Raw genomic sequence first — 17,111 nt, 5'->3', positions numbered from 1 at the left:
TTTCTAACATCCCTAGTTCACTTGAGCACTGTGTACAGTCCTGGAGGTATTTAGGGGAAAAAGCTAAAACTTTACAAATCACTAGATAAAGAAATAGTTTTCAATATTTTCCAAAGAGCATTCTTCTCTTTGAAACTTCCTTTTAACTTAAAAGGTCAAAAGGAATTAAAAGGTGAGGAAAACCCTGATGCTGCTCTGAATTTTCCTGGATTTCATTAACCGTTTCTCTGACGTCAGCACAGAACTGAACTACTTCATTATAATATACAGTGTTTATTAAATATCAGGAATACATTTTTATTAAGAGTAATGTCTAGTGATGGAAAAAAATAGGAGAACACAATTTTTATGAAATAAACCATTTTAAATCTACAAACATCCTTCTCAAATCTTTTAGCTGAAATGCTGGGATGTTACACAACTCAACCCAATGATGGTAATAATATTTGCTGTTTATGTAACACCAATCTTCTGAGGAGCTAAATTGACTTCACAGGTATTGGATAATGAAACCTCACACCACGGTCTGGGTGAGGAAAGTGGTTACTGTCATTTTATTAGAGAGGAAAATAAAGGTGAAATGGCTTATCCACATTTTCATCAGAGGCCAGGAATCAAGCCTTCCAGATTTGCTCTTCATTGCTTTTTTAGAAAAATGAATTCCTTTCTATGACAATAAATATTTATTTGCAATAGAAGTACTAATAGGCATATGCTGTCCCCGCTGATGGAATATAGTAAGGGACCCATGCTCCCCCGCCCCCACCAAGTTTACCATCTAAATAAGACAAACAAGACAAGACATGAAAATACAGAGCGTTGGAGTGTAATTTGCACTGCTGAGAAGTAGTTGGCTCCTGGTTTCAATTTCTTCTCTTGAAGTCACATACATATTTCATCCTTTGCATAGTTTGGCGATGTATCCGGCTAAGAGTTATAAAGCTATTTAATTTGTTTTTTGGTAAAGTGTTTTATGTCTGGATAATGGATTTGTACATCAGTGGCAGCCTGTAACATGGCTAAGTGTTCTGATTGACAGAACACCCACGTTCAGACTTGTTTATTTTTTGATAAGGAAAATGCCAGCTAACTTAGTCCATATGTGTTCTTCCACGGGAGGAGGCTTATTCACAAAGAATGGACACTCATTTAAAAATAAAATGACAGGGATTATGAGAACAGTCATACATATGAGAATTAAATTTTCCTTTCTCCTTTTCACTTAAAAATGTTTTTTAAGCATCAATCCTATTAAATAATATTTAATGCTAAATTTATCCATATATATTTTTAAAAAATTCACCTCTTAGTCTATTAGTATCAGGCTACCTTATTCTTATTTGAAGGAATAGAAAAATTTTAAATATAGACAGTTTATTATAAACTATAGCAGAATTAAGCAAATATATAAAGCTTTCCCACCTGGGCTTCCCAGGAGACTTGGTAAAGAATCCTCCTGCCAATGAAGAAGATGCAAGAGTAACAGGTTTGATCCCTGGGTTGGGAAGATCCCTTGGAGAAGGAAATGGCAACTCATTCCAGTATTCTTACCTGGGAAATGCCAAGGAGAGAGGAGCTTGGCAGGCTACAAGGGGGTCACAAGGAATCCGACACGACTAAGCACACACTCGCGTAAAACATTCCGTTCATAGAAGATACTAGAAATCTTACGACTCAAGCAAGCCAGAATTGGATTCAGAAATTACTATAAAATCTATTTCTTAAGTTTTTGGGGAAAAAATGAAACCCCATTGTCTTGAGATGTCCTCTCCCTGACACCCTCTGCAGAAGTTCTTTTGTGGAGAGCTTGTGAGTCTTTTGTCGGGCAAATGAAGCTGAGTATTATCAAGAACTGTGAAGGTTCTAAGTTAGCTACTTGTCTGTGAACAAATGAACTTGCCACAGTTCTGTGGGTGCCGGCAGAGGACATGAGTGTCTGGGTCAGAAACCAAGATTGCTCTCTCACAGCAAAGAAGCAGTAAGAGTCTGAGAGCTGATCTAGTTCTCCAGGCCTGCAAAGTCCTTGGGGTGATGCAGAGAGGCCCAACTAACAGCACCAGAGCCGAGAACCCTCTGGCTTGGGGTAACTAAAGTGAAAGGGAAAGTGTTAGTCACTCAGTCATGTTTGACTCGGCAGCCCCATGGACTGTGCCCGCCAGATTCCTCCGACCATGGGATTCTCCCGGCAAGAATACTGGAGTGAGTAGCCATTTCGTTCTCCAAGGGATCTTCCTCACCCATGGATCAAACCCAGGTCTCCGGTGTTGCAGGCAGATTCCTTACGGTCTGAGCCACTGGGGCTGAGCCATATTATCATAGGCAGTAAACAAGCTTGCTTAACCTTTGCCTATCAAAGACAGATAATTTTCATTATATCAGACTGTAAGTAAACCTGCCCTCTGCTCTGGAGGGAGATATGTCTCTACAATGCAAGGCTGTACATTGTTGAAAGAGGACAGTTCTGCTTACAAAATGTGCAGATGATCAAGAGACCCATGGAGAACTGTCTCCCAGGAAGCATTTTCATTAATGTTTCATATTATGATGCAAATTTGACATTTCTGGTTCTAATGTAAGAATCAGTTACTATGAATTTAATTGAGTGCGTCAAATCTGGTGGTTTATGTCTTGACTAGGAATAGGAAAAAGTGGTTAGGAAGCATTATTATTAATATATTATTATTTAGAGAAACAAGATGATCAGGACATGTTTATATTATCTCACTCCCACAGAATTTGTATTAGTGACTCAGCACATAATAGGTGCTCAAAAAATTATTAGGTCTGTGTGTTCTAAGAAATACAGCAACTTGACTGACCTGGAGGACCAAGACCTGCAGTGGTTTCTATAGAATACGAATAAATGCTGTCTAAAATTAATCTGAGTTGGATACAATTTGGTGAATGATGTGCAAGGAGTACATGTTAATGCAGAAAAAGATGGTGATAAAAGCAATAAATATATAGTAACTTCATTTAATATCTTGACCTCCTTGTAAGGAATTCAAGAGATTTGTAAGCATCCTATTATTTTGTTTTACTTCAGTGTTGGGCAATGCAGATGTAAGTAAGTATCTGATAGAGGATAGCTATTAGGATATTATATAGAATTTTAGAAGAATAAATGATAATTACAGTTTTGCCAAGATTTTGGATTAATTAAACTCAAGATTTTATTATGGTAAAGAATGATAGAGATTGTTACAAATAAAGACAATAACTTAATATTTTGCCATGTTTTCCATGAAATTAAATTCATTCATATTTTTTCTTTTCTTATAATCATTCATGTTTTGCAAAAGAGAAGTAAAGAAAAAATTAATTAGAGCCTTACAAATACTCATTTTTTTAAAATTTAAGTATTGGAGACATACAAAAATATATGAATGTAAATTATAACATGTAAAGAATCCCCCAGCTGAAGCCTTAGAATACCGTAAGTAACTTACTTCTAAGTCTTATGTTTTCATCCTATCCTACCCCTCTGCTTCCTTATAAGAAAGACCTAGTCACCACCATGAAATTTGTATATTCCTACTATTAAACAAGGCTTTGGGTAGCTCAGTCAGTAAAGAATCTACCTGCAGTGCAGGAGACCCAGGTTTGATCCTTTGGTCTGGAAGATCCAATGTTAATATATTCTGTCTAGCTTTTCACCTCTTAGAATCTTCCACTCAAGAATATTTTGTCTTTCTTTATTCACATATTTATGGAATTGTCCTAAAAATGAAATATCCAGGTGAGGCAGACACGCCTCTGTTCTCAGGAGTGCTCAATTGGGCTGACCGTGATGCTGATTCGGGACCTCCTGTTGAACTGTTGACATTAGATGAGAATCTGTGGGTTGCTGTAGCATTTGAGATTTGTTAGCAGGATCTCATTCCACTAGAGCACATGTGTTTTTCTAGACTCTGTGGCGATCTTGCAGAAAGTCAGGGATGAAATAACAGATTGTCTTCAAATGCTGCCGTCCAGCTCTGAATTTTATTGGCATTTTCTTATTCCACTGTTTATTTCATTAAGTGAAATCTGTTTCTCTTACGTCCCGTGCAGAATGTGAAGGATGACGGACAGCATGTGTGGCGACTCAAGCACTTTAACAAACCTGCCTACTGCAATCTTTGCCTGAACATGCTGATCGGCGTAGGGAAGCAGGGTCTCTGCTGCTCTTGTGAGTATGTTTCCTTTGCCTGGACAGTGTCACCTCTGGTGAGGAAAGGCTGATTTCATGGCACAGTCCTGTTTGTAGACAGAGTCAAGAAATTAACCTGATCCTTCCTGTACCTATGATTTATGTCTCCCTGTAGTATGTTTCTGAAGACGTGGGTCATTCTAGTTTTAACTTCCTTCGATTTTGGAAAACCCTCTCCTTGGGAAAGGAATAAGGACATTTTCCAACTCACAAGCCATTTTCTTTCCACTGTAATTTAGTTTATTCATGATTCTCACTGCTTCTGCGAGTATTAGGAAAATTTCCACTGGCCTCTCGTGCTTATATCTTACATTTATGCATATTTGTCCTTTTTTCCCCAAGTTAGATGCTTTATTCACATTGTTTTCCTATAATGAGCTTATTCCTTTCAGTCTTTTAAAAATAATTACTTGATCAGTTTGCACTCAGATTAAGAAATCACAAGGAATAAAAACTAATTTTGTACCTCAGACACATGAGTTTTAATTCTATCATAGAGAAGTTCATATATGGTTAATGGGTATTAGAATGCAAAGTTTTGCCCGTTCATGAATTGCAGCCATTATTTTTATTTCAGCACACTTATCTTTGCAATATTTATTTTATTCTATGGAATACTGACCACTAGAATTTTTGGATAATGCTTGCATCAATTTACAAAAGGCACTGAAGAATTTTTAAACCAACAGCATGTACTCCTGAGGAACTTTTGCATTCTGTGCTACTTCTGCTAAAACAGGGGGAATACTGAGTCCTCACTAAGGGCGACATTGTCTTAGTCCAGCACGTTGCCCAACCATACCCTTTTCTGCAGTGTATGTTCACTGAACCTGTCAGGTTTATTGGACACATCCCATTTTTGTGCATTTATAATAAATCTAATTTCTTACCTGGCTTCCATATAATACATACTTTTCAGATATTAATTTTAGCTAATGGCTTCTCTGGTAGCATATTTGGGAGAAGACTTTCAGATGTTTTATTTGACATTAAAAACCATATTTTAGGACCACTTTTAACTGTTTAAAAAAAGCTTCCCTGGTGGCTCAGATGGTAAAGCGTCTGCCTGTAATGCGGGAGACCCAGGTTCGATTCCTGGGTCGGGGAGATCCTCTAGAGAAGGAAATGGCAATCCACTCCAGCACTCTTGCCTGGAAAATTCCATGGACGGAGGAGCCTGATAGGCCACAGTCCATGGGATCGCAAAGAGTCGGACATGACTGAGCGACTCTGCCCTGTCCTGTCCTTTAAGTGTTTACGGATTTTAATAAAGTAACATAAAATTACCTTATACCACTTCAGAGGGCTGTTTCTGCTGGCCACATTTAAGAGGCTGGTTACCCCAGAACATTCTCCATATACAAAGGAAGTAATTTATTTTCAAGGATTTATTATTTTTAAGGAAAATAATTTTTCAGAGTATTTTCTATTGATGGGAGCTTATGAAACAAAATGGTAATTCTCAATTAATGTGGGCAGTGTCATGTAAGAGTGAGACTCTTACTCACAAATTTTAACTGCTAAGTGTGGCAAACATAATATACAACATTATTACCATGAGGGAAGAGAAGAGGAGCTATCTTGTCTTCCTCACTGTTGCCAAAGGGAGTCACCGGTGTGGCTATTGGGGGAGAGTTTTCCTATATAAGTATTATGTGAACTTAGTATTTTTTTCATTCTAATTCCATGCAGTGGTTAATTTCTTTTTGTTTTGTTGAGAGAGCTACCTGGTTGCTTTTTTACTAAATTTTTATTCCCTGTAATTATGCATTTGTTACTCTTAATTAGAAACCAGTATTTTATTAAAGAATGTCTTTATAAGACCCTGAGTTATACTCAAAATCAAATCATGTAGTGATTTACAGATGCCAGTAAACTGTATATGTTGGCTTTATGTCACATTTTACACACACACACACCCAGATATATCTTTGTATGTGTGAATATATGCATATTTGTGCTTAGTCGCTCAGTCGTGTCTGACTCTTTGGAAATCCATGGACTATAGCCTGCCAGGCTTCTTTGTCCATGGGGATTCTTCAGCCAAGAATATTGGAGTGTGTTGCCATGCCCTCCTCCAGGGAATCTTCCCAACCCAGGGATTGAACCCAGGTCTCCCGCATTGCAGATGGATTCTTTGAGCCACCAGGGAAACCCATACCTATTTGCATATACATATTAATTTTGTGTGTGTGTATATATATATATATATATATACCACAAAATATAAATATACATACTCATTTATATCTTTGTATATGTGTATATACACATTTGTGTATATATATTAAGTTTTGCATCTATATATCATAAAATACATATATACACATGCACACACATGCACACACACACACACACACACACACCCCATATGCTGTCTAGCAAAGGTTTTTCCTTTTGGAGACAGATTGCCATGATGGCTATGAAGGATGAAGTTTAGCAGAAGGCCTGGCATGTATGAGGAAATCTATTCTCTGGAAATAGACTAACCAGCTATGTAAGATTTAGATAAATCAATAGACAAAGCAGCAGAAACTCATGGGCTTTTACTCCCATGCTTGCCAGCTGCTCTCATGCCTATACTCTGTAAAATATAGATCTTTTCCTTCTAACAAATGACACCAAGCCATTTGGCAGTCATCAATTTGTCTTTAATATTTTTGTCATCTGGGAATCATTGTGAGAAATCTGAGTGAGGCCTGATTTAATTAAGCATTTCCTGCTGTGCCATGAGAGAAGAGTCTTGGTTTCTCACATGCATAATATTTCCTGTACTAATTGGCCTGTTGTCTTCCATGGTCAAAACAGTAGACTCGGGCCTTTTCTTGATGTCGCTGATTGGATTGATTAGGGAGCAGCGGCTATGAAACAAGGTTCTGTTAACGTCATTCTTTCTCTGTAAAATTGCAATCTGGGCCAGGATGAGCTCTGAATTTGTGTACACGTTTTCTTTCAGTTTGCAAGTACACAGTCCACGAGCGCTGCGTGGCTAGAGCGCCTCCTTCGTGTATCAAGACGTATGTGAAGTCCAAGAAGAACACTGATGTGAGTGCATGGCCGTGCTGGCTGTTGGCGCGTGTTGTTTATGGATGCTGCTTCTCACCGCAGCGCTCTCGTTCTGTTCTAGGTGATGCATCATTACTGGGTTGAAGGCAACTGCCCAACCAAGTGTGATAAGTGCCACAAAACGGTCAAATGTTACCAGGGCTTGACGGGACTACATTGTGTTTGGTGTCAGATCACAGTGAGTAACGCTGGAGAATATATCCCTTCCGTTCACTCCTGATGAACACGCTGTATCCCATGCTCGCTGATGAGTCTTAGAAGGCCATCTTGAATTTAGACTAAGTCCAAGTTAGCATAGCATAATGGGAACCTCTCATCTCATGTGTGGCTCCCAAAGGAATAAAGGTCAGAGTCGAATTTGACCTCAGAGGGTCCAGAATTTTAGAGCTAACCTTACATATAGTACTATCATGAAGCTTTCAAACTGTGCTCTGTGGAGAAAGGTAAAAAGGCACTGTGGCTGTGGGTGGGCAGTGAGCTTGGAATATTGACTGGGTAGAGCTCAGCTAGCTCTCTGCCCTGAAACTCTATTTTGGTAGAATTTATTATTCTACATCTTCTATATTTATTTTGAGTATAGGATCTATTAGCCTTAAAAAGGGTAGAACTATGAACAATGTGATCGAAAGACTTAATTTTATAGTGAAGATACTAAGACCAAGAAAATTTAAGCAAATCGTTAATGACCACACAGCTAAGTAGAGATGCAGGCGTGTCCATATTTTAGTTCTTGATGATTCTAAGAACTCACTTAATCCTTCTTTACAATGTGTTGTTGCCTTGCTCCTTTCATTAAGTCATAGACTGAGGGATGCAGGTATGGATGTAAATGCTAACCATTAATGGCATTGACAATGAAGAAAGAAGAGGTCACTTGGTCTTTTCTGGGAAATCTGTACACTCTTCCTGGCTTGCATAATTGAAAAAGCTGCTTCAAATAATTTCTGGGATAAACACATTTATTAGGTGGAACCTCTAGTACTTCATGTTGTATTTCTGGAAATTAATTAGAATGCACATTTTTAAGAATAACCATTTTTTGCCATTTAGTACAAAAACATTTATGGGGCTGAATTTTCCCCCCATTGACTTTGTTTTCTCTTTACATCTAGTGTATGAGTCATCTTATTTATAGGACAAATTGTTCTTGCATTGTGGGAATTAAACAGTAGAGAGCAGTGTATCACTTAAGCAAATAAGTTTCTGTGTAGTGCCCCTGAGCAGTCCTCCCCAACATACACACCATTTAAAATTTTTCTTAAGTACACATACACACACAGGATAATGAGAAAAACAAACTGTGACTTGTAATTCAAAAGTACAATTAAGTACTTTTTTTTAAATGAACACATTTTCTTCAATCATTTTCAGCTATTACTCAGTTAAATTATATTTACATTTGAAATTTCCTCAATTATGAAAGACAGTTTTATTTTTTTGAAGTGATTGGGTATTATAATAACATGTCTAACAATGATTTAAACTATACATGTGAATGACTTAAACATATTGATTTCTCAGTTTTAAGAAGACCATAACTATTTTATTTCTTAGAAATCTTGCGCTCATTAAAATATTAGTTTTCTTTTCTAAGCACCTATAAAAAATTTAATTTTTGTTTCAGATTTTATATAACTCTATTCCTCTTATTTTCCCCATGGAGTACATCTTTTGTTAGTTAAATCTTTATTTTACTGTTAACTGAAGTTGGAGAATATCAGAATTTGTTTCTTCCTTGTATTTCAAGTTATTTCCCATCATTGATACATTTCAAATGTGTTATTTTCTTTCCCATTTTCATTTTTTTTAATTGGAGTATAGTTGCATTACGATGTTGTGTTAGTAGTTTCTGCTGTACAGCAAAGTGAATCAGCTCTCTGTATACATATGGTCCCTCTTTTTTGGATTTCTTTTTCATCTGGGTCACCACAGAGCACTGAGTAGAGTTCCTTGTTCTGTACAGTTGGTTATCATTAGTTGCCTATTTTATACATGGTAGTGCAAATATTGGAGAAGGCAATGGCACCCCACTCCAGTACTCTTGCCTGGAAAATTCTATGGACAGAGGAGCCTGGTGGGCTGCAGTCCATGAGGTTGTTAAGAGTCAGACTTGACTGAGTGATTTCACTTTCACTTTTCGCTTTCATGCATTGGAGAAGGAAATGGCGACCCACTCCAGTGTTCTTGCCTGGAGAATCCCAGGGACGGGGGAGCCTGGTGGGCTGCCGTCTCTGGGGTCGCACAGAGTCGAACACGACTGAAGCGAGAGCGGCAGCAGCAGCAGCAGCAGTGTATATATGTCAGTCCCATCTCCCAATCCATCCCACCTGCCCTTCCCTTCTTGGCATCCATACATTTGTTCTCTATGTCTGTGTCTCTGTTTCTTCTTTGCACATAAGTCCATCTGTTCCACCGTGTATTTGTGTTAATATACAGCATTTGGTTTTCTCTTTCTGACTCATTTTAGTCTGTATGACAGTCTCTAGGTCCATCCACGTCTTGGCAAATGGCACAATTTCACCCCTTTTTATGGCTGAGTAGTATTCCATTGTCTACATGGACCACATCGTCTTTACACATTCCCCGGTTGATAGACATTTAGGTTGCTTCCATGTCCTGGCTATTGCAAAGAGTGCCGCAGTGAACATTGCAGTGTGTTTTAAATTGTGTATTTAAAATTTGAACACTATAAAATTACGCACTGCCTCCTTTCCTGATATAAAAGCTTTTAGAGATTTTAAGTTTCTTTATTTGACTCCTTTTCTCTTTCCCTGATTTAATATCTTCTGCCTTTTTCATTCTATGGGAATTTCTCTCCTCAGAGTTACCATTGCTAATAGTGTCTTAGTGATAATCAAGGCATCTTGAAATGTGTTTTCTTATTTTATATTCCATTTTGCTTTTCTTGCTTTCTTTCTTTTGTTTCAGTGGTTCTGACACTGAAAACTTACATTTCTAGCCCCATAAATCTCCAGTTATACACTTATTTTTGGTCTTGATCCTGGTCCTAGTCTTATAAGAAATTAGGCCTTTCCTTTTGTAGGAAAGAAGACACTGTGTCTGAATTAACTCTGCTTTTATAATCTGAGGATTTCAGGTCCAGTTCAGTTCAGACAACATGCCCCTAACATCTTACTCTTAAGGTGAATGTGTACCTGAAGATGACTCTTTTGTGACTATAACCAAGCACAATATAAGCTATAAATATCTTCAAATCCCAGCTTCTACCCAGAGTACGGGCTAACAGGGAGCACGGAAGGGTTTAATGCAGAGTCAGAAATGGAGCTTCTCAGGGTGCTTTTTAGCTTACTAAACTCTCCCAAGACCTGAGGCTTCTGGCTAACTTCAGCTTTATTTGCTATAAACCATGATATCCAGGGTTCTGTGAGTGTTTGGTTCATGAAACAAAACTCAAAATTAAAAAAAAAAAGTTCTCATGTTTCCAGAAGAAAGAATATATATATGTACATATATATATATAAGCTTCTTATACGTAGCTTCAGCTTCTGTACTCTTTTGGCTTTTTAACATTAAGCAATTATATGAATATATTTATTAATTTATTGATTTTCTGCCTAGGTTAAATAGAAGGTATCTACCTCTGACCATTTCTATATTTAGTATGATCTATACTTTGTTCTTGAACTATTGTATGAAGATTTCAGTCTAAAGTTGATCTGGTCTTGACTGACACACTCCTGATTGCCTTTATTTTTAAGAAATATTTATTTATGTATTTGGCTGCACTGGCTGTTAGTTGTGGCACATGGGTTCTTTACTTGCAGCATGTGTGATATAGTTCTCTGACCAGGGGTTGAACTGGGGGCCTCCTGCCTTAGGAACATAGAGTCTTAGCCACTGGACCTCCAGGGAAGTCCCCTGCTTGCCTTTAAACAAACTGAATCTACTTTCCTATATCTTTATGCTTCCCAGAAAGTGCTATAAATATAGTAAAGAGCTAGCAGAAGCTGTGAAAGTGATGGGATATGCACCATCAGAGCTGAGTGTTAGGGAGGCCTATCTGAATGGAGTCTGTATGGAAGAGATTGTAGAGAGAAACAAAGAGAATTAAACCTGGTTTCATTTCAGTGGTTTTACAAATGCTATCACTTCCTTTAAACATAGGGCTTGAGTCTTAATTTAGTCATAAGTTAGACTGACCATATTCCTATAAGTGTTTCTGTTCAACAACTAAGGCAGTAGTTGTATAATCTTGGGCAAAGTATATACAAGCTTTGGCCAGTTTCTTAATTGTCAAAATGGATATCATGTTACCTATCTTGTAAGATGTTTTTTATAAAAATCTAATGAATTTTAAAAATCTTTATAAATATCTTTACTGCAAAATCTCATACACAATAATGCTTGCATGTGTGCTAAGTTGAGTCAGTTGTCTGACTCTTTGCGACCCCATAGACGTTGGCCCACAAGGATCCTCTGTCCATGGGATTCTTCAGGCAACAATACCAGAGGGGGTTGCCATTTCCTTCCCCAGGGGATATTCCTGACCCAGGGATCAAACCCGAGTCTCTTAAGTCTCCTACATTGGCAGGCATGTTCTTTATGTCTAACTCCACCTGGGAAGCCCATACTAGTGCTTAGTGATTGGCAATTACTTTCACAGCGAAGGCTAGATGAAATGTTGTGTGTATGTGTGTGCATGTGTGTGTGTGCGTGCTCAGTTTTGTCTGACTCTTTGCGACCCCATGGACTGTAGCCCAACACACTCCTCTGTCCATGGAATTTTTCAGGCAAGAATATTAGAGTGGGTTGCCATGTCCTCTTCCAGGGGAATCTTCTCAATCCAGGGATTGAACCCACATGCCTTGTGTCTCTTGCATTGGCAGGCAGATTCTTTACCACTAGTACCACCTGGGAAGTCCAGGTAAATTGTCATGTGAGGGCACAAAACCCAACCTCTGGCTCACAGAGGGTACTCCATGAATGTTACTCAAACCATCTCTCTCCCTTCTGGAAGGATCTCTAATTTCCCAGTCTAAGAATAACACCTGCATGTTCTAAAAGCATCCAGAAACATGTGGTCCTGAATATCACTAAAGCCTAGACTAAGCTGATTTATTTATATTCACAAACTCTCTTCTATGAAACATAGTAACATCATGCTTGCAATGATTGGAAATAGAGCTGGAAGTCAATCTCTTATCCTTGTCTTTCACCTCTATCTCATTTATTCAACCTGTCACTGAGCCTCTAAGTTTCCTCCTTAAAATATCTCTCTCAGATTTGGTTTTTGTCTTCACCATTCACAGCCCAAGTGCAAGCTCTTAGCACCTCTTAACTAGATTAGAGTCAGAAATCTTGGCTTACTTCCCTAACAGAAGGTACTTTTCCTATAACACAGGCTGCAAACCACCTCCAGAATCAACTTCTGAAAATACTGTTTTGTTATCATATGCCACCTTTGGCAACCCATAATAGTTCTGTGAAAATAAATGCAGCCCTCACCTCTTCCTACCTCAACCTGGTTTTCATTTCCCCAAATATGAGAGCCAAGCCTAAGCACATGACGTATGTAATATTCCCCTCCATGCCCAGGCCCTGCTATAAGTTGAGTATGTCTGTGGACAGTTCCCAGGGAAAGCCATGCTTCACCCCATGTTATTTAGCTCACTTTGCTTTATTTTTTAGTATTGTTAAACATTTTATTTGTTTATTTTGGTGTGTTTGGGTCTTGATTGCCACACGTGGGCTTTCTCTAGTTGCGGCAAGTGAAGGCCACTCATATTCGGGCTTCTCACTGCCGTGGCTTTCCTTGTTGCAGGGCACAAGCCCTAGGATGAGTGGGCTTCAGTAGTTATAGCACATGGGCTTAGTTTCCCCATGGCATGTGGGGTCTTCCCGAACCAGGGATTGAACCTGTGGCCCCTACATTGGTGGATTTTAACCAGTGGACCACCATGGAAGGCCCTTGCTCACTCTGATTGTCCTGGATGCACCCACCTCAAATTCTAACTACACTTCAAGAACCAAATTAAGTTCCGTATTTCCCTTGAGATTTTCCTTGACCCTATATATTTACTTTTTCAGAATACTTTCCAAACTTTTATTCCACACCAGAAGAGGACTGACATGCTGTCTAGAACTGTCATGTGTGCATGCAAACGTGGTCGGCGCTGCTCGATCACAGTCTTATCCAGCTCCCGATCCAATATGCCCCTTTGGGTCACCCTAATCACCCTAAATCTTGATTCAGTGCCGAATATAGAGGATATCCTCAACAATTTCACTTTCATGACAGGTATCCTTTTCTTCTTACTGCTAAATAGTGAATTTTAAATGTATGACTTAAATTGTTTTTTTTGTAAACATCCTGTAATCCTCAAATATACATCAGGTATACAAGTGTGTGTATACAAATACTTAAAGAGTATTAGTCGCTCAGCTGACGGGGTCCAGCCCCCGCAGGATCCAGGGGAACCCTCAGGAGAATCGGCATTGGCAAATAAGAGAGGAATAGAGGAGAGTAAGAGGCTGATATTCCTTGGTTTACACTGAAAGCCAATAAAGCCCCGAGACAAGGAGCTTGCTCTGTTCACGGAGGCCACATGTGCCCTCCTGGTCTCCCGAGGGAGTGAAGATGCAGAACGTCTCCCTGTTCAGGTCTTAGAAACCTGGGCAGATAAGTGAACCCAGGGAGCTTCCATGCTCCAAGGGATCAGCCTGAAAAAGAGAGTAAGAGAGAAAAGGAAAAAATAAGACATGTGGTGACCAAATTTCTTTGAGCGAGGCCCGTTACTTTATTTTCAAAAGAGACTTTTATACCTTAATTTGTACATAGAGGGAAATGAAAGATACAAGGTCATACAGAGTCAGCCCAGACATTCCAGCAGTTTTGCCCTTATTGAAACCAGGATTTTTTCTGCATACCTTTCCCACAAACGATGTTGTGTACATTATCTTCTGGCCTTGGAGGCCTGTGAACATTTTTGACCCTCTTTTGATAAAGGCTGCTCAACCAGAAAACTTATTTTCCCTCAAAGTGTTTTTTCTTTATATTTCTAATCTATGTCAGCCTCAGAAAATGCTAAACAGAGTTACATTTCTCAGGGAGCAAAGGTGCAATGAGTTACAAGAAAGAAAGAACCAATTAGCTCAAAGGTCTGATGTGGTTAATTCAAGGCTACACTTGTTTTTCTTACATTCCAACTATGTTAACTAATGCATTCCCAGGTGCACAGTGGATAAGAGATATGGGAACTTAGCAACAAGCATTGGCCCAATCATGAAATCCTACACCAGCACTACTCTAATAACTTTTAACTCTTTGAAAAGCTCTATGTTTTAGGCTTCCCATGCCTCTCACAGTTGGGAGGCTGCGAATAATCACATGCATAGCTGCAAGAGTCTGGATAAACCTGCCAAGCAAGCTAGAATGCTAACAGAGGGGGTTTGATTTGAAATATTCCTCTCATGTCCAGGAGACTTATTAGCTAGAGCCCTAAGTTGATTTTCTCCAGAGAAAGGTGGTTGGGATAGCCCCCTGTTAATGTCAGGAGAGTTGGTGAAAGGCACAAAACAGTAAGACGGACAGATTCTGGTTTTGGGGTAGATGCTCGAGCTGGTCTAGGGAGCCCCTCAAGTCCTGAAACCTTGCTTAACAGCTCTCTTCCACATGACCTTGTCATGGGTGGGATGGCCCGTGCTGGCTCCCGGCACTCAGTAGCATCCAACTCTTTGCAGCCCCAGGGACTGTAGACCATGAGGCCCTTCTGTCCATGGAATTCTCCAGGGATGAATAGTCAAGTAGGTAGCCATTTTCTTCTCCAGGGAATCTTCCCAACCCAAGGATCAAACTCAGGTCTTCCACACTGCAGGCAGATTTTTTACAGTCTCAGCCACCAGGGAAAACACCCCTTTTTATTCAGAACCTGTGGATTCCTGATGTTACAGAATTTTGCCATCATTTAGATAGAAAGTTAGGCTCTTAGAACTGAGTTTTATCTCCTTTTGTAAGTCTCACCACTTAAAAATGAAAACAGGAAAATCCTAAGAAAGAACAATATAATCTGCCTTCTGACATTGAGGCAGCCACTTTCCTGTGCTTTGTAATTCAGTCATCTGGGCTGAATGTCTTCATCGCTTCTTTTTTCCTCCTCTTGCTGATATTCTCTGATCCTTAAGATATCACTGTTTAATCACTATTATTAGAGAGAAGTGAGAGAGAGGTGGCAAATTCAAGCCACAGTGAGGTATCCCTCACACGGGTCAGAATGGCCATCACCAAAAATCTACAAACAATAAATCCTGGAAAGGGTATGGAGAAAAGGGAATCTTTTTGTACTGTTAATGGGAATGCAAATTGATGCAGCTACTATGGAGAACAGTATGGAAATTCCTTCAAAATCTATGAATAAAACTACCATATGACCCAGCAATCCTACTACTAGGCATATACCCTGAGGAAACCAGAATAGCTAAGACGTGGAAGCCATCTAGATGTGAGTCGACAGATGAATGGATAAAGAAGTCATGGTACATATACACAATATATTACTCAGCTATAAAAAGGAATGCATTTGAGTTGGTTGTAATGAGGTGGACAGACCTAGAGCCTATTAAACAGGGTGGAGTAAATCAGAAAGAGAAAGAGAAATATCATTTATTAATGCATATATATGGAATCTAGAAAGATGGTACTGATGAACCTATCTACAGGGCAACAATGGAGAGGCAGACATAGAACAGACTTTTGGACACAGTAGGGGCGGGAGAAGGTGGGATGATTTAAGAGAGTAGCATTGGAATGTATGCATTACCGTATGTAAAATAGATAGTCAGTGGGAATTTTCTGTATGACACAGGGAACCCAAAGCTGGTGCTCTGTGACAGCCTAGATGGGTGGGATAGGGAGGGATATAGAAGGGAGTTTAAGAGGGAGGGGGCATATATATAGTTATGACTGACTCTTACTGATACATGACAGAAACCATCATAATATTGTAATCATTCCTCAATTAATTTTTTTTTTTTAGAAAAAGATCTCACTCTTTATACCTGTTGATTTCTACCATGAAAGCATTTTCTTGACATTCTATTAAAATAGGTTGTCATTTGCTCCTGGTTGTGGTAAAATGTCCATGGTCGGGCAGGACTCACAGTATTGGTAGATGATACTTTTCATTTGAGCTTGGCAAAAGCAAGCCTGTATTATGGCTATAGATTATTTACTTTTGGTATCATGTAGGACTACTACTTCTTTTAAAATAGTCAACTCCTAACAATAATGTTTAAAGGTTTCCAATGACTTTACAATAGAGAGATGCATGCTTTAGCAAATGCCAGCGTTAATGCAGCACCTGAAATGGAAAAATGTTAGAGATAAAAATACATATCAATCAACAAATATTCCTCTAATCTGGTCAGTTCACTTTTCAGCAGAAAATCTATTTCTTTTTTCTTCCAAATTCTTACAGAAATTTATTTTCTATTTTTCTTCCTTTCAACTTTTTAGATTCTGTTTTCTTTTCAGTACAACACCTTCACTCTTTTCTCAACTCCATCCCAAAAACACATATACATATACACACATACACACAAGCTTATTCACACATTTTCTTTTTCTTCCTAAATTGAGACAGCTTTTTTCAATAAACACAGATCTGGCTCTAAATTAAGTGCTATTAGAAATGTTGTAAACTCTGAAATTATTTCCAAATGTTTAATTCACTTCCAGAAATAGCTGGTTTATATTTTATGAATTTTCTAGCTATGATACTGATACCCTTACACAGAAATGGAAGTTTTTGTACATATAATAAAATATGACCTGATGATTTCTATGCCTTACTCTAAAAATGCAAAGGTAACTGTGAACAAAAATAAAAACACTGTT

At 38.6% G+C, this 17,111-nt stretch overlaps 1 protein-coding gene and 1 non-coding gene across 3 annotated transcripts in view; both read left to right on the top strand.

Moving 5' to 3' along the window:
• DGKB (diacylglycerol kinase beta) overlaps nucleotides 1–17,111 on the top strand; it is an 856,074-nt gene that overhangs the window by 256,459 nt on the left and 582,504 nt on the right. For both annotated transcript variants that reach the window (XM_040260596.1, XM_040260597.1), the window contains exons 9-11: nucleotides 4,054–4,171; nucleotides 7,149–7,237; nucleotides 7,320–7,436. In XM_040260596.1, the coding sequence (XP_040116530.1) occupies nucleotides 4,054–4,171; nucleotides 7,149–7,237; nucleotides 7,320–7,436 (324 nt within the window). The remainder of the gene's footprint in view (nucleotides 1–4,053; nucleotides 4,172–7,148; nucleotides 7,238–7,319; nucleotides 7,437–17,111) is intronic.
• On the top strand, nucleotides 5,228–5,300 carry TRNAY-GUA. The gene has a single exon. It is a non-coding gene; the product is annotated as a tRNA-Tyr (tRNA).

The sequence above is a fragment of the Oryx dammah genome, unplaced genomic scaffold (genome assembly GCF_014754425.2).
Source record: "Oryx dammah isolate SB20612 unplaced genomic scaffold, SCBI_Odam_1.1 HiC_scaffold_18, whole genome shotgun sequence".
In the NCBI taxonomy this organism is placed as follows: Eukaryota; Metazoa; Chordata; class Mammalia; order Artiodactyla; family Bovidae; genus Oryx; species Oryx dammah.
This window is presented reverse-complemented; position numbering and strand designations above follow the sequence as displayed.